We start from the raw sequence: 26,823 nt of genomic DNA, 5'->3' as shown, positions 1-26,823 counted from the left end.
CTTCAAATGTAAATAAATATATTTTGATATATAAATAATACTTAATCAAATCATATAATTATTATATTGTAATATAAAAATAAATATATTTAAATAAAAATAGATACTAAAAATAAATATACATAGAAAAATATTATTATTTGTAATATTAAAATATGATTGTTTGTCTAATGAATTAAAGTAATCTTGTTTTTTTTTTTGAATATTTGGTATTATTAATTTAAATTTATATATTTTTATGCTTAATCATCAAAAAAATATTTTATTTTTTAATTTTCTATATTTATTACAAAATTTTAAAATAAAAGATATTAAAAAAACTACTGCTAATGATTAAATTTTTATTTAATTATTTAATTTTACGATAAATCTATACTATATATAAAAGTACAGATAAGGGGGATATGCACTTTTATCTTATAACTCTTTTTAAATTATTATTAATTTATAATATAATAAAGGTTAATTATTAGTTAGAATATTAAATAAATTAAACTACTAATATATTTTATAATTATTTTAAGTGATAGAGTACAATGAGAATATTCGTACTACTTTAATATTAGTAAATGGGTTCAATATTAAGTTAAGTATCACTAATAATATACTCCGTTTAAACTCACGTCTTCACTTATGCCATATGAGTTTTGTACCGACTAATTTGCGCATCGGGAAATCTGCCAAAATATTGTATTTATAACTTCATCATGTTCACTCATTTTCTTTTACTTAAATTTAAGAAGAAGAAAAAAAATTAAATGGTCCCACGTCATCATCTTCCAAACAATAGAAAAATGTTTAAAAGATTGCAACAAATTTCACCCACATTTTTCTTGCATTTTATGTTATGTCAAGTACACTAATTCCCTACATCTGAACACACATTTAAATTTCTACTCACCTTATCTATCTCTTCTCCAATCTCTGCCGTAGCCGCCGTGATAACAAACATGCTTACAACCATGTCCTCCTCCTCCTCCTCCTCGCAACCGCTACTACCGCCGACGCCAAAACTCTCCACCGGCGCTTCACCAGCCACCTCTCTGCCGGTACGTACAGTTCCAGGATCGCACGGATGGCCGGTGCTGGGACCTATATTGGACAGGCTAGACTATTCGTGGTTTCAAGGTCCTGAAACATTCTTCAGGAAGCGTATGGAGAAGTACAAATCCACTGTTTTCCGAACAAATATTCCGCCGACGTTTCCGCTGTTCACCGGAGTAAATCCGAATATTATCGCTGTTCTTGATTGCAAATCTTTTGCTCATCTTTTTGATATGGATATTGTAGAGAAGAAAAATGTACTTGTTGGTGATTTTATGCCTAGTTTGAGCTTTACTGGCAATATCAGAACTTCTGTTTATATGGATACTTCTGAACCTCGGCATGCTCAGGTAAATTATCTTTACGGAAAATTGTGGAGTTCTATTTTTCGGCATTTTTTTTCGTTTTTTTATTTAATATTTGCCAAATTTTAAATTTATTTTCTAAAATTATCATTTATTTTCATTGTTTAGCATCTTTCTTTCTTTCATTTAACTAAATCTTAAAAAATCATGATCTGGACTAATAATTTCAATTATATCCAAATATTTTTCATGATTATTATTTTTTGTAGACAAATTAAAGAACTTGTTAGATCATAATATCATATTATTATTTATGTAATTTACTAATGATATACTATATATTTAAATTTTTAACGCAAAACATATTCTATTTCGATTTATAATACTAGTATTATTTTCTTGTTAGCTTTTTATTATTATTTTATATTGATAGAAAACTTCAAAGATTTAGAAAGAAACATTTTTAACATTAATTAAAATTATATCATTCTAACTATAAGATTAGATTTTGGCTAAGTTTGATTTGATGTTTCAGTAGTTTATCATGTGGGAACTTCTTGTTTGTTTGTTTCATTTGCTTTGTGGTTCTAAGAATTTCATGTACTATTAAGAAGTAACACCTGGCTTGATTATTTCTTTCGTTTTTCACGGGATGATATTATAATAATTATTTTAGAATAAACTTTCAATAATCTTTTATAGATTTTAATTAATAGGTTAGGAAGTAAAATCCTTTCAAGTTCACTTCAATTTAAGGAGTAAGTTCAACGACTCTACATGATTCCTTATAAACTAAACGGTGCCAATCAACAATACTTCAATTTTAAATACATAAGTAAATTTAAATCATTCATTTTATAAAAAATAGTGCAGGTTTGTGAATTTTATCCTGAAATTGAAATGATCTTAAAAAAGACTTGATCCATGTAGAAGTGTGGAAAATGCATATTAAAATAAACTTGGCGATTTTAGAAGATTGTAGTAGAATCAAAAAGAGACCAGAAGGTGAAATATTAAGCCAACATTTAAATAATTAATAATAATTTATTAATATTTAAAACAATTAACAATAACTGTTTATATATTCTTTTTTGTCGTATATTTTTAATATTTTCGACTTGTCTAATATTTTTCATTATCTAATAATTTCTTGATTCATTAATGTAAAGGTGAAAAACTTTGCAATGGACATCTTGAAAAGAAGCTCAAAAGTATGGATAGAAGAGCTTTTAGGCAATCTGGACACATTTTGGGACCAAATTGAAAAGGAAGTTTCAGAAAAGGAAAGTTCAAGCTATTTATTCAGTCTTCAAGGGGCTCTTTTTAAGTTCTTGATGAAGTCCATTGCTGGGGCCGACACGTCAGCATCTCCAGAGATGGAGGAATCTGGCTATGCCATGTTGAACAGGTGGCTGGCTCTCCAGCTCCTCCCCACCGTACCTATCAGTGTGGCTCAGCCTCTTCCAGAAATATTTCTTCATTCTTTTGCCTACCCTTTTTTCCTTGTCAGTGGAGATTACTCAAAGTTGTACCACTTCATCAAAAATCAAGGTAATTTTCAATATTTCAATTAATATATATATTTAAATATTTTTGATAATTAAATCGATAATTTGTTCGATTTAAATCATTTCATCTCCTAAACTGTAACATCGAGTAAAGTTAAATCCAATTAGATAAAAAAAAACTGATTTCACATATGTATTAAATCTCAGTCAATTAAGTAAAAATGAAAGAATAATTGAGATTTAATTAGTTTTACTCGTAAATTTTAGTCTGATTTAAATATTTTAATCAATGAAGGTGATATTCACTATTTAGAAGCCAATAAACCTTTTAACTTGTACAAAATAGACGAGTTCTTAGACTATGACGACCAAATTTGAGGTTAATTGGTCTAAAAATACACAGTATCATTCTTAATTAATTAAAATATAAAACTAAATGAGAATATATTGACTATAATATAGTCAAATTTGATAAATTGTGGATTTGATTTAATTATTAGTCAACAGTAAAAACAACTATTTTGTGCTTTTTGCGAAACTATTTATCGATCATTTCGCCCTCAACCTTCATATGATTCTTAGATTTCGTATTTTTAAACAAAAGGAAACATCTATGCAAGTTGATGGGGTGAATCGATTCTTTCTACAATTCAAATTCAAATATTCTGAGTCAATATTTTACTGTTTCTTAAATAGGTAAAGAGGTGATACAACGAGGTGCAACCGAGTTTGGACTCAGTGAAGAAGAAGTCATACACAACATTCTCTTCGTAATGGGTTTCAATTCCTACGGCGGTTTCTCCATCTTCATACCTAATCTCATCAGCCGCATCGGAAGTGACACCACTGGTTTACAAGAAAAACTACGTAAAGAAGTTAGAGAAAAAGGCGGTCCGAGTTTAACCTTTGACTCAGTAAAACAAATGCCACTCGTTCAGTCACTCGTTTACGAAACTCTACGAATGAGTCCACCTGTCCCTCTTCAATTTGCCAGAGCCAGAAAAGATTTTCAACTAAGTTCCCATGACTCAGTCTTTGAGATCAAGAAAGGCGAGTTATTATGTGGTTTTCAACCTTTGGTGATGAGAGACTCTAAGATTTTTGATGACCCGGAGACTTTTAAACCAGACCGGTTCATGGGTTCGGGCAGTAAGTTACTGGATTACTTGTACTGGTCTAACGGTCCACAAACCGGGTCACCCAGTGAGTCAAATAAACAATGTGCAGCCAAGGATTACGTGACTCTTACGGCTTGTTTGATTGTGGCTCACTTGTTTACAAGGTTTGATTCTTTTACTGGGAGCTCTAGTTCAATTACTGCGGTTAAAAGTAAGTCCGAGTGATGTAAAGTGTAAGGGTGTTTTGGTGATTTGTGTGTTTATGTTAAGACTTAAGAGTGTATTAAGTTTTTTTATAATTAAAGGCAATGATATTGAGTCCCTATACTTTTATTTACTAGATTGAGTCCCTATAATTTTATGGGTTAATTTCATAAAAAATCATAACCTTTACACGAAATTTCATCTTAATCACGACTTTTATTTTACTCATTTTACAATTTCAGTGGCTAAATTTTCCATTACACTTTTAACATCAACACCAAAACAACCAAATAGAGACATAATAAGCAGTTTACCATGTGTTATTATTTGTCACATATTATCATTTCTTGATACAAAACATGCTGTGGCAACAAGTATTCTCTCCAAAGGATGGCGTTACGCTTGGACTTCTCTGTCCGATTTCAGTTTCGACGACAGATTAGTCCATGCTGATCAACTATATAGCTTCAGAAAATTCTTAAACTCGGTCTTGCTTAATCATTGTGGCACCCTTAAAAATTTAAAACTACACTTCGAAGAAGTACCCCATGATGACATAAATCGATATATTTGTGCCGCGATTATGCGGAATGTTGAGGGGCTTGATTTAACCACAAAGGCTAATCCTATGAAGTTTTTCTTCGACTTGCCCCCAATTTTTTGTTGGTTGCAAGACCATCAAGTATTTAAGGCTTTGTTCTGATGTTAAGTTAGTGGTTGAAATTGATGACTATGTGTTGTTTCCAAATCTCAAAGTTGTTCATCTATTTTATCTCACCAATTTTAATTATTTTACAATAGAAAAAATCGAGTTTCGCCTTTCGTTATAATTATTTTACAATAGAAAAAATCGAGTTCTTCATCTATTTTATCCATAATAAATATAATTACTATATTTGACGAGCACGAGCCATGTATAAAACATGTAGAACATCACTAGTACTTTTAAAAAGATTATAATTTAAGAGAATATAATTTATGGAGATCACAATGCCATTACCATATAAGGGCAAGTGGAAAACAAAAAGGAAGAACCAAAAATAAAGCTTCCAGCAGAGATCTAAGTAATTGGCATCCAAACAAAGTAAAATAATGAGCTTTTTTACTTCCAGATTTTACATTTAAAACATAACTACAAAAAGTATAACACCACAGAAATTTGGCCTTTGAAGCTTTTGCTTTGGTACACTCCTCACAGTGTGCTAATCATGTTCCGTGTTTACTCTTACACGAAGCATTTATGACCCGCATACCCGAAGAATTGCAGGTCTAGATAAACCCTATATATATCATGTCTGACTTTTTTGTTTAAGATTTTTCAACTTTGCAAGAAGAATCGATCAGATTGTATGATCTCTTACATGGACTCAACGTTTCCCAGAGACTGGGCATGAGACCTGGAAGTCCCTTCTTTCCATCCTCTCTGTCGAGCCCTCGACTCCCATAATACTGTCAATTTCTTTTGTGCTGCTAATGCAGCTTCGGATTTTTCCCGTGCTTCCTCGCAGGTTTCCATTCCTGAATTGCATTTGTCTGCTTCCTTTTGATACTGGGATGTCATTTTCTTTGCCTCTAGCAGAGCCATGTCAGCTCGCCGCTGATTCTCCAAAGCTTCACCCTCTCGCAGCTTCAGTTCCTCTGTCAGTAAGTCGGCAAAGTTCTTTTCTGTATCTTCACTCACCTCGGGATCACGCTTTGCACAATCTGCGTAATAAACAAAATTTGCAATTACAATCTGCGTAATAAACAAAATTTGCAATTAGGAACCTAGTTCCGCAATTATGTTTATCCCTACTGCCAAATGGCCCAAACCTTGAGATAAGCAATACTGAAGTTTTGAAGATAACAATGCTAAAACAACATGTCAAGTTCCATTAAATCTACTACTATTATTTAAAGCTCAATTTATGGATTACTAACAATAGAAAATAATTTAACACGTCCCAAAAAGAGAACCAATTAAGTTTCATTAAGACAAAATTAACAACAGAAAAGTGAAAGGGTTCTTCAAAGTGCATCTCAAGAATGCAGATTAGAATCAAATTCCACAATAAATTTGTACGTTATATCCTTTTTTTCTTTTCCCTATTGAGGCTTTTGGCTTCTACAACTTTCATTTAAAAGGAGTTAAATCGAAGAATCTGTCATCTAAGCAGAAGAATGAAAATGAGAAGCATAAAACTGATTAAGCTCTATGTCACCTTAAGTCCTGTTCATTAGATGCCAATAACTTTTCTAGTGGTATGACATGCCATAGAAAAAAAAATCATCACTGAGCTCTAAAATCATAAAAAAAGACATAAAAACCTAGGTTGCTCCTTCATGAGTCCCGAGTTATCACCTATAATGGTTAAAGTGGAGCAAAGAATACAATCTCAAGCATCTCCAGTAAACAAAAATTGAGCTTGCAACCACGTAATTTGGAAGGTAAAAAAATTTCAATTATATATATCTTAAAAAACTATAACTGAATATATACAAACTCTCACATAGGCGAGTTTATCACTGTCTCCAATTGGTGAGCAAATGTGTATGATTAATTCTTTTGCCAAATGTATGTAACAACTACAGCAAGGAATTATTGCCGTTACTCAAAATATAATGTTTGTCTTCCTAAGATTGATGGAGACTAATGTAATTTCGTCAAATGAAATGACTTGCAACAAAAGATATTGATGCACCATTAACTGAAAAGTTTCACTGCAAGCAAAGTGTAAAGAAGGATTTTCAACTTCTGTTTTGATGCATCTACTAGGATCAAAGATTAAGAAAGTGCTTAAAGTCAAAAGAACTATAAGAAAGAAGAGGAAAGTGCTTAAATTATTCAGTTTTACCATGAAAAGAAAACCATTAAGTCTAAAATAAGTCATGGTAGGGAAACTAACCAGCAAAGGAAGCATTGCTCAAACCTGCATGTCAAACAGAGAAAGAACATTAAGCATTTGCGTGAGTAATATATCTAGCAAATCAAACAATGAGCACAACCTGAGAAAAAAAGAACTGGTTTTCACACAAATGTGCACATAAACAATTAAATATTCAGAAATCTCGAAGGATAATTCACACAAATGAACATGTAATGCTACTCTAATCAAGAGCTTCATCAAAGCATGCGTATGTGCACCCACTAAGAAACACGCGGCGTGCTCATATGAGCGAACACATAACAAGAAATGTTTAAATAAGAAAAGCCCGGTTTGTGTAATGGTTAACGCCGGTATTCCAAGTTGGACGATTCCGAGGGCATAATGAAAATCCTATTCTCCTCTACCAGGTGACCGCAGCTTATGTAAGGAATAAGTTCAAATGCAATTTAACATGCATAGATCTGAAATTTCACAATCTCTCGATGCAAGCAGCTGAATCATATGTTAATAATTTGGAAATAGTTGAATGAAGGGCACCAGTGTTCCTTAATACACAATGTTCCATTGAAATCTAATCTAAATAAAGCTCTAGGAGAGTAGCAAACGTCAGAAAATCCTCAATACGTCATTACAGCATGGAATTGCCAGCCATCCCGGGGTATCCCGGGGTTTGACAGTGATCCTGTACTTTGGCTCGGGGGAGTGAGTCCTCATCACCAAAAAAATCCATTATCTAATAAAAAAACCTAACACAGCGTAATTTCATTTTCTACCATAATCAGCATAACAAATTGGAACTAAACAAAAAAAAATGAATCACTAAATATCACACCAAAGCCAGAGCCCACCATTTCAAAGAGCAATTAGAACAACAAAATGCTAAAATTTGCATAATAAAAAGCAAAAAATAAAAACAAATTAGGATCTAATCAGATCTAAAAATAGAAGGGACCTTGAGGAATGGTAAGAAGAGGCTGAGAGGAGCAATCACAAACGCAAGGCGAACATGAATAAGAGGAAGCAGAGTGGCTAACTGCGGCGGCTAATCCTTCTTTGAAATGCCAATAAAGAGGAGGACCCATTAAATATCCGGCCAAACTAAGCCCTAATAAAACCAAACCCACCTTCACCACCGTGCCTACTTGGTTCATGGTTTTGGTTTTAGCTTTCGATTGGAAAGAATGGGTATTGGGTTTTAGATCAGATCAGTAGAGATTAGTGGAGAAAATGGAGGTTTAAGGGTGTGTTGAAGATGAATTTGAGCTTTATAAAAGATGGCGGAGATTGGATCAGATCAGATGAGATGATTTTAATTGAAATTATTAGCAACTGTGGTGTGGACTGTGGAGATGTTCTTAATGGCAGTCGATGACACGGCTTTGCTTTCAAACCTTTTATTTTTATTCTTTATAGTTTATTCCCAACAAATTATGAATAATGATTATTTATATTAAAATTTTAACTTTTTGGATATTTTTATAATTAAAACACATTATTTAAAATATTTTGGCATAACAAAGTTTAATTTCTATGTTTTGGCATTTATGTCTCAAATGTTTATATGATGTCGTTTTAATCACTCAACACTCTAGAAACGAACAACGGGTCGGAGAGCGATATGCAGAATCGGAAGAATGCAAGAGTAGGATTAGAGGAGGGCTTCTCTAACATCAAAGGGCTAATCGAAAGTTTGAGACAAATATGAAGAATATGTTTAATTTTTTTGTGAACAAAAAATTTATTTTAAAAATTGAATACAATAAAAAGTGAAAGGTGAATTTTTTGGTTAAATATAATAATTTTACTGATATAATTAAAAATAGTCGGAAAGATAAGTGTTGTTTTAAGATATTTTGCCAATATAATTTTTTTAAAATGTTCATTTTATTTTTTATAAAATCTCAATGGAAAATGGAGAAAATGGACTAGGCCTATGCGAAATCTAGTCCAGTTAAGAAAAGCTAAAACGGCAGCGTTCCACTAATCATGATCCAAAAAACACCGGGAGGGAGCTAACATTTCAATTCTGCTAAAGATTGAAGCAGGTAAAAACAGCAACAATGGCGTACGAAATACCGTACGATCAGATAAGAGAATTACAGATCTCACTACGTAAACAAGCAGGTCTCGCATCATACAACCCAGACGAAGAAGATATTTCACTTCCCAATTTGCCCTCAATTAAAGACGCAATTTCCCAGCTCGACCCATCTCCTTCATATCTCAGATGCAAGCATTGTAATGGAAGATTACTCAGGGGGGTTAATTCTATCATTTGTGTCTTTTGTGGCAGACAGCAGAATAAGGAGGTCCCTCCCGACCCAGTTCAGTTTACTTCCACTTTTGGTTGCCGTTGGTTTCTTCATTCTCTTGACCTGGATGGCTCGGTAATGATTAATTTCAATTTATTTATTTATTTTGTACTTTTATTGAATTTTTGTTGAATTAAGGGTCGAATTAGTTTAATGATGTTATTTTGTTTCATTGTTGATGAATTTGTAAAGCTTGATTTGTTGCCCACGCGGGATTAGTCTAGTGATCTAAGTCTTAGCCATATGGGCGCCAATTGTCGGTTCAAACCCCGGCTATGCCCTTTCTATAGATGGAGTGGTTGGTATTGGGCTGCTGGCCATTATAACCTGGAATTGCCATGTATGAGGGCTTGTGGGCGGTTAACATTCCGGGATTTGACGTTGATCCTAGGCTTCGGCTCGGGGGAGTGAGTCCTTGTCACCCAAAAAAAGAAGCTTGATTTGTTTTTTTTTTTTGTGTTTTAGGTTAGATCTTATTATGTGGACGATGAATTTAAGCATTAAAGATTTAGGCTTTATACTGGAATTCTAGGCAGCACAACACAGATGTAGCAAAACAGTGTTATTTTAATTTAAGATTTACTATGTGAAAAAAAAAAAAGTTTCGTGTCCGAAACGGGACACTATTGATTGAATGAAGTGTCCGTGCTGCCTAGGTGGAATCTACAGGACCTTAAATGAGAAGATTCCCTTTAGTATTTTTGCCAATTTTGGGAGATGGTGTTGGTTTCCTTTTGGTGCTTTCATTGCTACATTTAATATGTTCTTGTAGCTCCTGTATGAGTTTGGTTTTTTTGTTATGATACTGTTTTTTGTAGAGAATGTGTTATATTGTTGTTTGTTTTTAATCCAAAGATAGGATTTTGTGGCATGTGGGGCTCCGAGTACAAAACATATTTGGTAATTAGTTTATTGTAATGTAGGAACTTGTGGCCCCGTCCATAGAAGGGAATGAATCTAGCAGAGGAAAGAATGCACCTGAAGTTGAGTTCCCGTTGTCTGATCTTTTGAATTTGGAAATAAGGTGGCCTTCTGAGCCTGATAAAATCGAGACTAGTGTTTCAGAAAAGACGCTAAATTTGGGAGGTGTTGATATTGACAACTATTTTGCTGAATCTAAAAATGAATCTGTTTCTGCATCTACTGAAAGACAATTTGCATTGAACAAACATGAGGATGCTAGTGGAAGTAATGCATTTCAAGGGCATGATAGTCTTAGCTTCTTTGAAAATGCCGAGCCTTCTAAAACAGCTGCGATGTACAAGGAAGATGAGAGTAGTGATTGGGAGCCTGATTTTCAATCTTCTAATTCTGGATCTCAACCTCAAGAACCCAAATTTTCTGACCCTTTTGTGGGATCTTCTTCAGTTGATCTTTCTTCTCATATGGATGCTGTCTTTGGATCTGGAAAAGATTTAACTAATGAAAAAATACAAGAAAACATGACTTCAGCGTCCAACATGAATGACTGGCTTGAAGGTGACATATGGAGTAATGCGAATGCTGGGGGTGCTTCTCAGAATTATGAGTTTGAAGTACCCGTAAATGATGAGGGTCAAGGAATAGTAGGAAAAGCAGACAATTTTCCTCCTATGAATGTGGATTGGATTCAAGGCAATCAGTGGGAAACTTCCGGCAACAGTCACAAGGAAGCTGATAAAAAAGCCATTAATGAAGATGATGACTCATTTGATGATTGGAATGATTTTACAAGCTCAAGTAATGCACAAGTTCCTTCTAGTGATGCTTTGAAGGATGATAATCAGACAGTGTCCTTTGTCGAGCAGGGATTGGGAATGAGCTTGTTCAGTGGAACTGATGACTCAAAGGATGCTTATTTCTCTAGCTTTCCATCAGATTTCATTTCGGCAGCTTCTAGCAATCAAAATGGTTCTACAGCTGTCAATAGTTTTATGCCAGAGACTTCTATTCCAAATAGGTGTGTACTCTTAGACTGCTATTTTTATTCTAAATTCTGAAGCAAGTCTCCAATAACTTGTTCGTATAGCTTCTAAAATAAATTGACTGGCTGCTAGATTTAGTGACGGTTGCCTAATATGTAAATTTTTGCCTGGTTTCTAAAGTAAAACTTCGTATTTGTTGAGATTAATGTTTTTCCTAAATTTTCTAATTATGGGAATGTTTTTTTTTTTGCTCAAAACGTCTTTTATATTTTTGGGCATCTTGATTTGTTTCTTCTTATAAATCACATTATTGGATATGATCTTGGTTATATCATGTAGCTAAATTTTCATTTCTCCTTTTAGCCTAAGTTTAAAAACAATTCATCAAGAAGTTTGTTGCATGCTTCAGGATGGCTAGTATAGAAGGAATTGATGGAGGAAGTTCTGAAGAATTCGGAGAAAGCAGAGATTTCTGTGATGGAAATACGAAGTCAAAAGCTAGTAATGTAGAAGCCTTGATGTCACAGATGCATGATCTCTCTTTTATGCTCGAAAGCAATCTTTCAGTGCCTCAAAAGAATGATCCACAGACGATAGATCCATTTAGTCCATTTACTAAAGATTAAGTTCCTTTTTTTTTCATTTTTAAAAAGTTTTGCCATATAAACTGTTCTTTTATCTGACTTGTAGTTTTGGTGTTCCTATAGGCATCTATGTTGTTACGATATTCTTTTAGAGGCCATGCGGTGTATTCTTTTTATTATTTCTTTAATCCGGTTGAACTCTACCCTGTATTCAGGTGGTTATATATCAGATGAGGCAGCTTATCTTTATATGTGGGTACTCTGCTCAGGAAAATTGTCTTTTCTTCCAATCTGTGATTCAGGATCTGTTAGCGTAACTATTGCAGGTAAAAAACTGCACTCTGTAGATGATCTGTTGGCATATTTCTTTGGCTTAGTGCTTTACATTCAACATGCACATAGTTGAACTTTTTGTTTGGTTCAATTCTACTATATTAGTTCATTTCATTTGCAAATGAATTCATTTCATTTGCAAATGAATTCATTTAGTAATTTCTGTTCTCTTCTGGAAAATCTCAACTTGATGAAACATTATGAGAAAATATGATTGTCAATTTGTTAGTCTTCGATAAAAAAAAGGTTCAACTAGTTTAGCAGTATCTATTTTCTATACGAATACGATGTACGTATATGTTATCTCTCTAGCACCTTGAATCTATTGTCTAATCAACCCCCATGTTTCTACCAGATTGGAGCCAATCTAGGCTAGGTCACTGTGTGGGTTCAATAATTTTAACTAACATCCGTAAGCGCTGCAATGTGTATTAATCATTCTGGAAAAGCAAATCACATCTAAGTATTAGTACTTACAGTTTGACAGAATAACTTATTGCATGCGTTCATGCTCAATCGGCACTAGGGATGCAATTGAGCAGAGTTGAGTCAATAATTGTCAAGCTCGACCCTAAAATTGGAAACTTGAAACTTCATTCGAACTCAATTGAGTTTATTTCTGAAAGTTTTAGTTTTAGAATAATTGAGTCGGCTCGAGTCGACCCAATTATCTATATAAACATTTAAAATCAAAAGTTAATATCAAAATAAGTGTATTAGAGAAAATATATATATTTATAAAGGATATAAAAGTAAATTGATTAGTTTGATTAGGCTCACAAATTTTTTGAATCGAGTATCTTGATGCTCAAACTCAACTCGGTAATTGACTCGAGTAGCTCAAACTCGAATTTGACTCGATTAACATTGAATCAACTTCTAACATTTTTGAGTCAATTCCGAAATGCTGGATTCGTGCACTGATATGTGCTCATATTATGTTGTGATGTGCTTGCGTCAGCCTTAGCGTATACATAGTCTGTAAAACTTGCCTGAAAGAGGTTAAGGAAGAATGGGTCTCGTAATATCACTGGAATGTATTCTACTGGTTGATGACATGCCCTGTATTTGATGTGATATTATTAGGTTTGCTCAAACATTTACCGATGGTCAAAAATGTCAACCGTCCAAAATTGACAAAGTGGGTTATTTTTTGTATCTATTTTACTAGTTTACAAGGTATCTACTTTCTGTGTGAATACAAGTATATGAATACGGATACGAATACAATGTGTGTATATGTTATCTCTCTAGCTAGCATCTTGAATCTATTGTCTAATCACCCCCCGTGCCCGCCCCGCCCCCCTGATTTGGCTGCACAGCTTGGTTAGGTGACTATAGGGGTGCAGCAATTTCAAGTAACTGGTGTAACTGCTGCAATGTGTTTGCATCATTCTGAAAAAGAAAATCACATCTAAGTATTGATACTGACAGTTAAACAAAATAGCTTATTGCATGCATTCATGCTAATTCATTGTAACTGAGTCGAGTCGACTCTAAAATTGAAAACTCGAAACTGCATTCGGGTTCGAATAAGTTTTATTTTAAGAGCTGAAATTCAGTAGAATAACTAAAGAATGAGACTCACTCGGGTCGACTCGATTATCCATAACCAAAGTTCGATTAGGTCCGTGAACTAGTCAATCTGAATATCTCAATAACTTGACTTAATAATTGATTTAAGTAGCTCATTTCGAGTTTCACTCAATTAATATCGACTCAGTTTCGAATATTTTTCGAGTCAATTAGAAAAGCTGAATTCGTGCACATGTATGCTAATTTCATGTGGTGTGTGCATGTGTGTGAACCTGAATCTATATATAGTCTTAAAAACTTGCCTGAAAGAGCTGAGAGAAATATGAGTGGCTTAATATCACCGGAAAGTATCTTTGTAGCCCAGGCACTGTCCTGCATTTGATGTGATTTTATGAATGAACATCGTATTTTAAAAAATATCAGTTTTATATATATATATATATATATGTCTAGTTGCCTACAATTAAAATGAACATATCGGAATTAGTTTAAAAGTTGAAATATAAATTAAAAAATCGAAAATGCTGAGGATATATTAACCTTGGATCTGCTGATAGCTTATGATAGCACCCGATTACGAATCTTAGGAGTTCCCATATCTCATGCCTGGCTGCAGCTCTATCGAATCCTAGAACGACCTGTCGTAGGGATTTTGCTAAGTAGATAAATCGGTTCGTTTGAGCACAGCAATGCTGTAAGCCCTCTTCATTGGCTAAGATATGCTGGACTATAAAAGTAGATGCCTGTATAAAATTTATATATACTTAGTAAAATTTCAAAGTATGTTTAAAACTTTTGATTTCTTTTTTTAGTTTTTAAAAGTAAAACCAAACCGACTAAAATATTTTTAAAATATATATAAAAAAATGGATCGAACTAATTATTTTCAGTTCGAAACGGTTCAATTCTTCGGTCGGTATCGTTGGGTCATGCATGCCAGTAAAAGCACAAAATGAAGCATAACAGGGTTAAAACTCACTGTTTTTGAAATTAAGCTGCCAACTTCAATGCAAAATATCAAACTATCGAACATGTTATCCTCGATAATTAAGTGGATAGCTTCTGCATCGGCATTCTGTAGGGACGACTAGGGAAACAAATAACGCAAATTAACAATTTTAAAAAAATTTAAATTTAAATGGAAACAATAAAAAAAAAATTGTTTTTAAATTAAATTTAGTATTAGAACTCTAATTTGGTTTCAAATTACCAATTAAAAAACATCTTTTACTTTAACCAATGGTACCTCTTTAATATTGGGACTGGATATAATATAACCATAGAATATATTATCTTGTTGGTTGTCATATCAATCATCATTTAACGTGCTCATATTCTTAAAATACACTGCTATTGATTTTTTTTTTTTGTCAAAGGTGATAATCGACTCTTTAGAGTCTCAATTGTTAGTTTGTTAATTATCAAGGCGTGGTCATATCAGTTTATTTTTGGAATAAAAATTTAAAATTTGATACAATTTTAATTATAAGATAAATAGAGTACCTTTACAAGAGCTGTAATTACTCTCAAGGCACTCGCTCTTAGTTCCTCGTGATTCCTTCCCGTCAATTTGTTGTCGAGAAAGGGTAGCATATAGAGATGCATTTTACCTAATGTAAAATAAATTAAATCATAATTTAATATGTCAGCAAACAACTACAAAGAAAAATTAAACAAAAAAGAGAAATATATTCGTAAAGATCGATTAACTCACAAGACATATTTTTAGTAATTTTAATCAATTAACTCCTATACTATACAAAAGAACGCGTTTACGAAGTGACCTAATTTGGAATATAATTGACCTAAATTAAAATGTATTGTTTTTAATTGATTAAAATGATTAAATACTAATTAATTGATTCACAAATTCGGAAATGATTTTTAAAAAAGAAAATCTTACTTTGGAGATAAAGCCTCTTTATACTGTAGTGTCCAGCTACCATCTGCATAAATCAAAAAGAAAAATATTTTCAGTTGCAGTGTCAATAGGAATTAAGATGTGGATTAAACCCATATTAAATATCTGGTTTATATATCAATTAATTATCAAAATATTAACTTTTATATCAGAATTAATCAAAAAAATTAAATAAAAAAGAGTTTATATATGTGAGTGACAAACATATTAAAAAAATACATTTCTATGTCGGCCATCACATTGTCAAATAACGAGACACGATAATCGACATGGTAATTTATTTTAAAAAATACTGAGATATCATCATCCACAAGAGAAATGAAATGTTTAATATTATTTTGATATGGAATTAAAATTTCAGTATTAAATTAAAATACGCTATATAAAAAGATTTGGTACGACTCGGGATTTTAATGAGAAGAAAATTCAGAGAAAGGACCTGAAATAAAGTAAGAACATTGCACAATCGATCTGTTAATTCATTTGTAAGTTGGTCGCCACACACTAAACGGTATGCGTTAGCCAGTTCCTGAGTGATGTGTTAGCAAATTAAAAGATTGTCTCAAACAAAATGTAAAACAGTATGCGTTTGTGAATTGTACCTGTATCAGCACTGTCATGATACATGGTGTGAACCACAATGTTGGTGCGAATGAGTCGCGACGTTGCGTACTTTCCGTCTGGATCAATGGAGCATCAGATTACGGGTGTGCAAAAACTGAATTAAACCGAATAATAGAATCGAACTAACAACTTCAGTTCAATTCTTGAGTTCTACATATGCATGATCACAAGAAAATGTTGAGTTGTACGGACTAAGTGAACAAGAAAATATTGCATTCAAGCAAATTTTGGATTGTGCAGACAGATGAACAAGAAAAGCTTGCATTCAAGAAAATCTCGAGCAGTTCGGATCAATGAACAAGAAAAGTTAGCCTGCAATCAAGAAAATCTTAAAGAGTTCAAGAAAATGTTACATTACATTCAAGAAAAGCACGGATAAAAGAAGAAGAAAAGCTTGAGTTGTAGAGATAGATGAACAAGAAATTGTGGCATTCATCAAGAAAATGTTGTAAAGATGAAGAAGTACCTCGTAAATTCTGATAAGTTCACGAAAAGTAAGGTCTCGATAGAGATTATCTGTAAGGGATGGAACCAAATAACTTAGCTTCCAAAATTCTGACATTGTATACAGATACGGTGCCAAGATCGAGAGTCTTTAGCCAACTAACAAACACTTTTCTTATTAATTCGTTGAGAGAGAGAGATCAGAGAGCACTGCCAGGGACAGAACGAGAAACTATATATAGGGGTCGATTTTCTTTTTTTCTTTTTGATAAAATAGAATGACATATTGTCAATGTTTTGATAATCGGACTAGGGAGCGAACCGGCTTCATCGGAGATTTATGGTTCAACCGATTAGATCAATTTTTTTAATTATAATAAATATGAATTATGTAAATTAAAAGTATATAATTTTATAGATAAAAGTATGTCAGTATATTTATATAGAAATAGCTTTTTAATTTTATTATGTAAAATGTAATTATAAATGATCAATGTTCAAAACTATATAGGATAGTTCTCTTTATGAGAAAAAAATAAGTTTTTCATTTTAATAATAATAGTTATCAGATTAAAATTAATTATTAAAATTAATTATTAAATTTTGAAAATATAATTCTAATTGATCAAGATTTAAGTGTGTATAAAATAATTAAATTATATGAAAAAATAAATTTTAAATTTTTACAAATAGTAATTATTAAATCGAGTTGTCAAATTAATGAATAAAAAATGTGTTAACAAAATGTAGTAAATTATAATATGTGAAATATATTATTGATAGTAAGGCTAATAATCACTCACTGCACCTCAATTTAGGGTTTCCTATCACAAAGTCCTCTAAATTTTCAAAACGATCTCTAAACTCCCCGAGTTCAATAGCGGCGCTCACTAAATTCCTTTTTTTCCTAAAAAATGACAGACACTGATCTTAAAAATACATATTTAAAAAAAATAACATAACGCAATCAACCCAATCCATTCCAATCAAATATGAAATAAAAATAAACGAAACTAATAAAAAACGATTTTATGATAATTTTATTATTCAAAAATTAGGCAAACATAATTTTTAAATTAATTTATTAAAAATATCAGTTATTTTTTTTAATTCAAGTTTATAAATCTATTTCTTTTTCCTGAAAAGGAAATAAATTTAGTTTAGATGAAAGATGGATAAATGATCAAAACACTTAAATTTGTTTTTATAATTATACATTTTGCCATCTCATCAAACAAACAAAAAAAACCAATCGTCTCCATTTTGACCCCAAAAATCTCATCTTAATCGAAAACCAAAATTTGCAACCTAATCTGAAAAAATACCAGCTCAACTATTAGTCGGATTTATTGGATCAACAATCAATGAGTTTAAGGTGACGTATATACTCTTTTTTTTTATTTGAGGGCTATATTTGCTTCATTCTCAAACATACGTGGTGTTATTATACCTTTTGCCATTAAATTAAATCACCGCCAAAACGACAATATTCCCGCATCCAATTGATTGTCGTTTTGTTGGTAAAAACAACCCGATGGATATATTTATTTCTCTATTAAAGAACTGTTCTAGGGTTCGAACACAGGTTCTTAAATTGAAAAGCCAAAAACGGCAGTTGCTGTTTAGTTTTTCAAATTACCGTTTGATGCGAATTCCCACCAAATTAAACGAATTCAATGGAGGGAGATGGAGAACACAAAATTAGGGTTTCAATTTTTGATAATTCAATTGAGAATCACTTCACGGCAATCGATACAATTTCTAAGCTATGCGGAGAATCAGAAACAGTTACTGATTCTCCTGAACTTCAACAATTATCTTCATCGATTACGTTCTTAAGGTAACTTTATCACTTAACTCAGTCCATTAGTAGTCGTTTGGGTTCTAATTGTGTTTTGTTTAATAATTAGAGAATGGAAACATTATAATTATGAAGCGAAAACAGTTAGGTTTGCTTCTGAAGTTGAAAGCTGTGGGATTAAAGATAAGGAAATTCTTGGGCAAGTGAATCTGCCTCATTTTTCTTCAGCTGCTGTTCCTGAGGTAATTAAAGAAATATTCATTTGTAATTTTATTTTTTTCGATTCGAGTTGTGTTTTTTTAGAGTTTGGTGTTCTTGTTATAGAAAGAGGAGCTATATGGAGGCAACGGAGCTTTGAAATCCAGGTTTTGATTTTATGACTTTTCTTTGTAAATTTTCTTTTAATGGCTTGATAACCAATACTTATAAAATCGTCTCATTTAGCTTAATTTGTTATTTGTCGTGTTGATTATAGCGATTTTTGAAAATTATTTGAAATTTTACTAGTCGTGACTCGTGTCATAGATGATTCAGTATATCTTAATCAAAAGTGTTGATATGTCACTTAGGTTTTTTATATTTTAATAACGAGTACGTGAAGAAAGATTCGGTTTGGATATTTTTTTCGGGTTGAGTGAGAGATGGTTTGGTTCGGTTTAAGTGGCATGTTAGCATTTTTGGTGGAAAAACGCTGAGTCATGTGACATGAGGTAAAATTTTGAAGCATTTTTTAAAATTGCTCTAATTGGCACAACAAATATCAAATTAGGCTAAATCAGACTATTTTGAAAGTATTGGTTATATTTGATCTCACCTGCAACATTTTGGCTTTTTGAATACACTAAGCCTTTTTAATTTAGTTTAATCATAGTCGGATTTTTTTTGGCAATGAGGTGTGACAAGCTTTGCAATGTGCTCTTTCAAACTTATTTATTTCCTTCTTACTGTAGCAAAGACTTTGTTATGCATGTTGGAGGGTCTGTTTGGGGATTAGATTGGTGTCCCAGGGATCAAGAAAGGTCTGCTGGTCATGTTAATTGTGAGGTATTAATTTTCTGCTTTCTCATTTTCTGGTGGATGTGATTTCTTGTAAAGTACTTAAGCTGCCATACCGTACAAATTATGGCAACTATATGTCGTTGTGGGTTTGTCTTAATATCACTCTTATTTATGCCATATACCTACTATATCCTTTTCTCTTTTAGTTTGTTGCTGTTGCTGCTCATCCTCCCGACTCTTGTTACCACGAGATAGGTGTGCCGGTTGCTGGAAGGGGTGTTGTTCAGATATGGTGTATTTTAAATGTCAGTGGAGATGATGAAAAGACATCAGTTCAGCTACAAAGGTCAAAACAGGTGGCTAAAAAGAGCAATGACAAGTCTATTATTGTAAAGCGACCCCAAGGACGACCTAGAAAGACACAACTAGAAGAAAATTCGGATGGTAAGGCTACAAACCAGAACTGCACTCAGATCAAGAGGCCAATAGGTAGACCTAGGAAGAAGCCAATAGAAGAAACTCTTAATGATGAAACCACACAGGATAATTCAACTCAATTTAAGAAGCCAAGAGGCCGACCCAGAAAGAAGGCAAATGATGAATCTCTTCAAGCCCTTGCTGTTCAATACCCAGAAGATTCCTCTCAAGTGCTTGCTATAGAACCGGTTTCGAAGAATACCGAAGAACATATGGTACTTAAAAACAAGGGAAACAAACGTAAAAGTGCTACTAAAGCACTGTCTGCAAGTATTTCAACTCATGAAACTACAAAGAAATGCAGAAGATTGAAAAGTAAGGCAACTGTTCAATATTCAGAAGATGGGTGTCAATTTCTTGCTATAGAAGGGGTTTGTGAGTTTAACCAAGAACAGGCCCTGCAGAAACACAAGGGGAAGAAGCAAAAAGGTTTTTCCAAAGCACTTTCAGCATGTAGTTTAACTGTTAAACCTGTTGGTCAAATCAAAGGAGGGAAAAGTAAAGCAAAGGCTGGTGGTAATTGTTCTGGTTTTTCATGTCCACCATTATTGGCTCGAAGTGAAGATGATCAATCTTTTTCTATAAACCACCGAATACAGGAGAACACATCAAAGGATGTTGCAGTGCTTGATTGTGGTTTAGATAATGTTTCCGGGGTTATCAACTCGGATTCTTGTATTATTCCAGCAGATGTTGCTTTGCCAAGAGTTTTGTTATGCCTGGCTCATGATGGAAAAGTTGTATGGGATGTAAAATGGCGGCCGTGTTATGGATCCGACTCCAAACGCAAGCATCGAATGGGTTATCTTGCTGTCTTGCTAGGAAACGGATTTCTAGAAGTGTAAGTCTATGTTTAACTTATGATTTACTATGTGAGTTCTTATGTAATTTCCTAATATGAATCATTAAGGATAATAGAAAATAAGGATATTTATTGTCCTAACTTGCAGGCTGCAAATTTATTGGATTTAATGCGTTCATCGTGAAGTTTTATAGAACTTGGAAAATGTCACAGAGACTATATTACTTCTATAGTTTAATGTTCGGAATGAATAGATGGGTGATAAATATGATGAATTTGAAAAGTGGTATTTGGAATATGCATCAAACTGTATGACTGCATTTATTCTATTTCCTTTTATTATCAATATTATTGACGTTTTCATAAATGGTAGCCTTGGTTTTTAGGTGTGCCAGTCCCTATGAGTTGGTTTCCATTTTATTTTACTTGCTAGTAGCTCATGGTCTCCGTTTTAATTTGCAGATGGGATGTTCCTCTTCCTCATGTAACAAAAGTTATTTATTCTTCTTCTCATAGAGAAGGTACTGATCCTCGATTTGTTAAATTGGAGCCTGTATTTAAAGGCTTAATCAGCAACCACGGGCATATGCAGAGGTAACTTACTTGCATATCTAGGTAATTTTACTTTCTTTATCAGATAGTCAATCAACCCAAAAGTTTAAACTATTTGGTGAGTCTAAACAATAGTTTTATCATCTCTAACACACTCTGTGCCTATGAAGCACCGACACTCCGTCGGAGTGCCGTATCTAGGGAGTCGACACGGGGACACGCGGGGGACACGGCGGGGATACGTACCCGATACGCCACGTGGCGTGTCCCCGTACCTTTGACTGGTCAAAGGGGGGGACACGCCGGGGACACTTCGGGGACACTTCTAGTGTCATTTTAGTTATTTTTAAATTTTCTTTTGTATGGATTTTCTTTCATAAAAAAATTAAATAAATAGGTTCAAACCCAAATACAATTAGATAATAACATAAACTAAACCCTATTTTTAATTCAAAAAAAATACAGCAGCCCTATTTTGAAAAAATTACAGTAAAAAAAAGAACCCTAACTTCTATATGTTGGAATTGTTAGTTCAACTAACTTACGTATTACTTACGCATCTTATGACATAATATTTATTGTTTTTGCATTTTGAAACTTTATATACGAGTAAATATATATTTTAAAAAAAATAAAAAAATTGCCGTGTCCCCGCCGTACCCGTGTCTTATTTTTTTCTAAAATGCCGTTCCCCGTACCCGTACCCGTGTCGGTACCCGTACCCGTACCCGTATCGGTGCTTCATAGCTCTGTGCACATGAATGCCGTCTTGACGCGTGAACAAGCATAGGTGCACCTTACCTTGTGCTCAAATATTTTACTTTCCAAATGGGGGTTACCAATTATCGAACTCTAGACTTTTTGATCATAGTGACTTTGATACCCTGTCAAATAACAATCACTTCAACTATGATTTTATTATCTCCAACTCACATTCTCTATCTACTATCTTCTTGATATTTCTCTGGAATTTAGTTGTGATTGAGGAATTGTTCTTTTCTAGATCTAGTAAAGTTAATTAATCCTTTCATTTCTCATGTGTTAGCCTGTTACAGTAATAGAGGTATGGAATGTCATACATGAAAGCTAGGATAGTAAGCTATTGTGTTATAGTTTCCATTGCAAATTAGAATTAGAATCTTATGTTAAAGATTCCAGAAATTTCGTTATATAAATCAAGCTTCCATGGTGCATGGTCTGAAAAAAATTCACATAGAAATTGAGGAGAACAAAGTTTATATCTTTTCCCTTATTGATGAGCTAGCAGACCATATATTCATTAACCATAATGTGGCAATGTTTATCTGTTTTGTTGTAATTTCTGAACACTACTTTCTGTGCAGCGTCCCATTGACAGTAGAGTGGTCAACTTCATACCCCCACGATTACTTACTTGTTGGATGCCATGATGGAACGGTAATTTATTGATTATTTATTTTGTTATCATATTTAATAATATCATGCTTTGGTCTGCATCTTAGTGATTAGAAGACTGCTGTTGGTTGCTGTCGTAATTGTGCATGTAGTTTGAATAATATATTAGATGGTCAGGTGTGTCTTTGAACAAGGGTAATATGCTAAATGTGTTTATTATCATTTATCAACAGGTATTCCATCCTTTAAATTGGCCTATGCAGTGAACACTAATATGTTTTTCTAGATCTTATTGGTTGACTCGGTTCCATTTTTCAGCTTTAAGCAATCTTATCTTACTTGAGGTGCATAACCCCAAAAGTTAATAAACCATTTTAATACTTGGTTTATGTCGGAAGCTAATAAATGATGTGCATAACCCCAAAAGTTTCCCAAGTTTGGTTTCAATTTAGAAATTTTGACACCGAGGAAGTTTAAGAATGATAAGGAATATGCTTACAAGGCAACAAATGATAAAGCAATTGTCAAATTTTTAGAATTGGAGTTTCATATTTACATGGATGAAGGCTGATATGTTGACATTTATACACAGAAAAAATTGTGAGAAAGGTGAAGAAAGAGATTAAGAGAGTGAAAGAGAATACCATGCAAAGCAACAAACTTTACTGCCAGCAAATATTATCGGCAGCCTTGAAAACTTTTAAATTAATGAATGATAGCACTAAAAACATCAACTATTAAATTAATTAAAGTTACGATAAAGCTTCTTTATTAAGTAGCTATAAAGACCAATGTGAATGATCAAAATTTGAACTTTCTAATGAACTCGAAGATTCTAGTAACTTGGTTAAAACTATCAGACTTATAGCAATTTTGTCAACTTCCAGGTTGCTTTATGGAAGTTCTCTGCAAGTGGTACATCTGGAGGTAATGACTTGAATATTTTAGTGCTTATATTGTCAAGATATGTTTTATGTCAAGTCTTATACTTTTTGCGAAAATTGTACTTATTGCTTCATTATGCCATTTTTACTTTTCAGATACAAGACCTTTTTTGTGTTTCAGTGCAGATACAGCTGCTATTAGAGCAGTCGCATGGGCTCCATATGGAAGGTCAGTGATTTGAATATTAAAGTTTTCTAATTTTCTCTATTATATATTTTTAGTTTTTTTTTTATTGCAAATCAGTGATGCTGGTGTTTTTATTTGGTAATCTGCCAAAATAGTCTCACTGGGCCATGCTATATACAAAGGCCATTAAAATATATCCAGCTTTTGGCTAAAGTTTATTTTGGAAATTTTCAGTGATCAAGAGAGCGGAAATATTATACTCACAGGTGGACATGGAGGTCTGAAGTTTTGGGACTTACGGTAAATCTTTTGTTTGCTTTTTGAGGTTCTTAATTACGTGCTTTCTGATGGTGCTGTTCCTAACTATATAATTTTCCTTTTGATAAAAGATTCATGTTTTTATTTTCACCTTATTGAGATGGGATTTTTTTCTTTCAGTTGCAGGACTTAATTGAACCTTTTCAAAAGAAAAGCCAATACTCACTTGTTTTTTTCTTCGAACGAGGCATTCAAAGCTTACCTAATTTGGATTCTTTGAATTTGTCGTGGAATTTGTTTATGTTTTTGCCTCTAGTTTGTATTATGTATTCATCTTGTACAGGGCATAGAGTGTCCAGAGACTCTGGGAGTCATTTAAAAAATTTAGGGTTAATGTCAAAAAAAATCACGAACTTTACACGTTTTCTCATTTTAATCACGCAGTTTAAATTTTCTCATTTTCTTGCACGAACTACCACTTTTTATGACATTAACCCAAAAATTTATGTACGGTTTTATTACATGCCACACTAATGACATAACTTTGGGCTTATTCAGTGATCCATTCCGACCTTTATGGGATCTCCATCCAGCACCAAGATTCATTTATAGTCTCGATTGGCTGCCAGATCCAAGGTGTACTATCTATCTTTCTTTCGTTTTTGTTTACTTTGATTGGATGTTTCCTGTTTATTATACTTCTTATTGCAATTAAGTTGTTCATTGTTCACATTTTCAGAGGTATTATCCTATCATTTGATGATGGAACAATGAGACTCCTTGGCTTGGCGAAGGCTGCAAATGATGCTCATATACAGCTTTCCCTTGAGCCTAAACAACCAGGAATGCATAATATATCAAATTTTTCATCCCATGCTATTTGGAGCGTTCAAGTGTCGAGAAAAACAGGTATGTCCCATGTGCTTCCAATTCTATTTTTTCATACTTATAGAGCATGCACTTTTGAAGGAAGGTGATAGGAGTGCCAATAGTTACGTTTCTTTAATGCATATTGGCATGAAGATTTTGTTATAAGCTGAAAACAGTATTGCCCTGCCATTTAAATTTTAGTTGCTATATGAACAATACTGAGCTTAAGTACGTTCTCTCTCAGGCTTTCATGAGGGCGCTGCAAATGTCTAAGTTGCATATGCTTGTTGCAATTATGTAGCACGGCAGCGGAAACACTAAATAGAAAATGGGAAAACAATATATATTTTATAAGAATAAGTTATAAATATTGAGTACTGCAGCTCTAGAAGCGTCTCTATAAAACAGAAACGAAACATTAAACGTAGGACTCGAGAAGTTTACGTGCAACATAGCTGCACAAGATATGTATGTTTGCCTTGGCCTCCTAGGCTTTTGAATTGGCTCAGAAAAGGATGCTTCTATCTATAAATGCTTTCATCAATTCTTTTTTACTTGACCACTTTTTTTTTTTTTTAATTTGATCCATTCAATGGCCAGCACCACTATATTGCCAACTATAATTCTGTAAGCAGCATTTTGCTTGCATGTAAGATAAGTTTCTGCTGAAAATAGTTGTGGAGTTATAACCTTTTATTGAAAATTATGGATGGATTTATTATATACTGTTCCTATTCAATATAAGCTGAAATAGTTGAACTTGCTTAGTTTTTATTGTTTATAAGTTTGGTCATCATCTGATAAGTTTTTTTTATAAATTTCTATAGGCTTGGTTGCATATTGCAGTGCAGATGGTACTGTTTGCCGCTTCCAGGTTAGTTGATTTTTATATTCTTTATAACTTATTAACCCCTATAAATGCAACCCATCCGACATGATATCAGTGGTTGGTCCATAAAAGAACCTATTTCTATGAATTCATATTGTGAGTTGGGACTACTTATGCAGTATTTTATTTTACTTTCAAAAATTTGAAATCTTCTAACTTTTTCTTGGTTGACATTTTCTCTATTTATGCATGTTTACTAAAGAAAAGTTACTCTTATTGAGTCCATCTGTTAAAAAAAATTATATATTGTGTTCTATCTATAATCAGCTCGCAACAAAATCAGTAGAGAAAGTGAAAGACCCATCAAGGAATCGAACTCCACATTTTATGATTGGGTTCATGAGTAAAGACAAGGCGGCTATTACGGTTAACAGTCCATCACCAGACATCCCTTTGAATTTTAAGAAGCCAGTTGTTGGGAACAAACAAAGATCAATGAAGGATTTAGCAAAATCGTGTCAGGAAAAAAAACGTATTCGATTGCTTGGTATGTTTAAGCAGTTTCATTTCATTACTACATTTAATCTTTTATCTCTTTCACTAAGATCATTTTGTCAAACTCGGGCAGCCATATCCGATGGAAATGATGATCAAACGCAATGTGAATTGGACGAAACACTAGGAGCTCTCAGAAGTCGAAATAAAGAAAAATCTAAAAATGTCAGCAAGAAAACGACAGGAGAGATTTCAGCATTGGTTTGCATCGATGAAAATCGAGATGACAGATTGCGTAAAGAAACGGGAAAAGGAGAAGCCGTGAGTGAAGTTGAAGTGATGCCTCCAAAGATTATAGCAATGCATAGAGTTAGATGGAATATGAATAAAGGTAGTGAGAGATGGTTGTGCTCTGGAGGAGCAGCTGGAATTGTAAGGTGTCAAAAAATTATGTTGTCTGATACAGATAAATTTTTGGCTAGAAAATGGAAAGCTAACAAAATTTTATAATTGGTTATAAAATGTCACTATAGTTTATTTACAGATGAGCATGGGTAATGTTCATAAGCTTTCTTCAAGCTGATGCTCGAA

The 26,823-nt window shown here is 33.2% G+C and overlaps 5 protein-coding genes across 10 annotated transcripts; 3 read left to right on the top strand and 2 right to left on the bottom strand.

Moving 5' to 3' along the window:
- The first annotated feature begins 716 nt into the window (after nt 1-716).
- LOC126656539 (fatty acid hydroperoxide lyase, chloroplastic) lies at nt 717-4,312 on the top strand. Its single transcript, XM_050351129.2, has 3 exons — nt 717-1,394; nt 2,519-2,900; nt 3,554-4,312. Exons 1-3 carry the CDS (start codon nt 951-953, stop codon nt 4,198-4,200), a joined length of 1,473 nt encoding a protein of 490 aa, XP_050207086.1. The 5' UTR covers nt 717-950; the 3' UTR covers nt 4,201-4,312.
- A 952-nt stretch (nt 4,313-5,264) lies between these two features.
- LOC126656272 (uncharacterized) lies at nt 5,265-8,446 on the bottom strand. The gene is made up of 3 exons (XM_050350791.2): nt 7,999-8,446; nt 7,065-7,088; nt 5,265-5,883 (listed from the first exon to the last, which is right to left on the bottom strand). Exons 1-3 carry the CDS (start codon nt 8,195-8,197, stop codon nt 5,537-5,539), a joined length of 570 nt encoding a protein of 189 aa, XP_050206748.1. The 5' UTR covers nt 8,198-8,446; the 3' UTR covers nt 5,265-5,536.
- A 604-nt stretch (nt 8,447-9,050) lies between these two features.
- Nucleotides 9,051-12,095, top strand: LOC126657427 (uncharacterized). Its single transcript, XM_050352109.2, has 3 exons — nt 9,051-9,433; nt 10,282-11,297; nt 11,672-12,095. The coding sequence occupies exons 1-3, from the start codon at nt 9,107-9,109 to the stop codon at nt 11,886-11,888; spliced, it is 1,560 nt and encodes a 519-aa protein (XP_050208066.1). The 5' UTR covers nt 9,051-9,106; the 3' UTR covers nt 11,889-12,095.
- A 1,117-nt stretch (nt 12,096-13,212) lies between these two features.
- On the bottom strand, nt 13,213-16,935 carry LOC126657428 (cell differentiation protein rcd1-like). 3 transcript variants are annotated; one of them, XM_050352112.2, is made up of 9 exons: nt 16,727-16,932; nt 16,239-16,316; nt 16,076-16,165; nt 15,619-15,661; nt 15,219-15,325; nt 14,695-14,802; nt 14,256-14,458; nt 14,018-14,082; nt 13,215-13,574 (listed from the first exon to the last, which is right to left on the bottom strand). In XM_050352112.2, the coding sequence occupies exons 1-9, from the start codon at nt 16,820-16,822 to the stop codon at nt 13,570-13,572; spliced, it is 795 nt and encodes a 264-aa protein (XP_050208069.1). In that variant the 5' UTR covers nt 16,823-16,932; the 3' UTR covers nt 13,215-13,569. The 3 variants fall into 3 exon arrangements, with proteins under 3 accessions (XP_050208070.1, XP_050208069.1, XP_050208067.1); XM_050352110.2 differs by having other exon boundaries at nt 13,217-13,574; nt 14,018-14,087; nt 16,727-16,931; XM_050352113.2 differs by lacking the exon at nt 14,695-14,802 and having other exon boundaries at nt 13,213-13,574; nt 14,018-14,087; nt 16,727-16,935.
- Nucleotides 16,936-18,288: 1,353 nt separating this feature from the next.
- On the top strand, nt 18,289-26,775 carry LOC126655853 (uncharacterized). 4 transcript variants are annotated; one of them, XM_050350188.2, is made up of 15 exons: nt 18,289-18,544; nt 18,615-18,747; nt 18,830-18,870; nt 19,456-19,549; nt 19,711-20,822; nt 21,246-21,377; nt 22,679-22,751; nt 23,597-23,636; nt 23,750-23,822; nt 24,015-24,080; nt 24,597-24,674; nt 24,778-24,947; nt 25,736-25,782; nt 26,065-26,284; nt 26,366-26,775. In XM_050350188.2, the coding sequence occupies exons 1-15, from the start codon at nt 18,381-18,383 to the stop codon at nt 26,740-26,742; spliced, it is 2,820 nt and encodes a 939-aa protein (XP_050206145.1). In that variant the 5' UTR covers nt 18,289-18,380; the 3' UTR covers nt 26,743-26,775. The 4 variants fall into 4 exon arrangements, with proteins under 4 accessions (XP_050206145.1, XP_050206147.1, XP_055959565.1 ...); XM_050350190.2 differs by having other exon boundaries at nt 18,453-18,544; nt 18,650-18,747; nt 19,461-19,549; XM_056103590.1 differs by having other exon boundaries at nt 18,453-18,544; nt 18,650-18,747.
- The last annotated feature ends 48 nt before the right edge of the window (nt 26,776-26,823 follow it).

Source organism: Mercurialis annua, linkage group LG7, assembly GCF_937616625.2.
Source record: "Mercurialis annua linkage group LG7, ddMerAnnu1.2, whole genome shotgun sequence".
NCBI classification, from domain to species: domain Eukaryota; kingdom Viridiplantae; phylum Streptophyta; class Magnoliopsida; order Malpighiales; family Euphorbiaceae; genus Mercurialis; species Mercurialis annua.
Note: the sequence above shows the minus strand (reverse complement) of the source record. Positions and strands in the feature narration are given on the sequence as shown.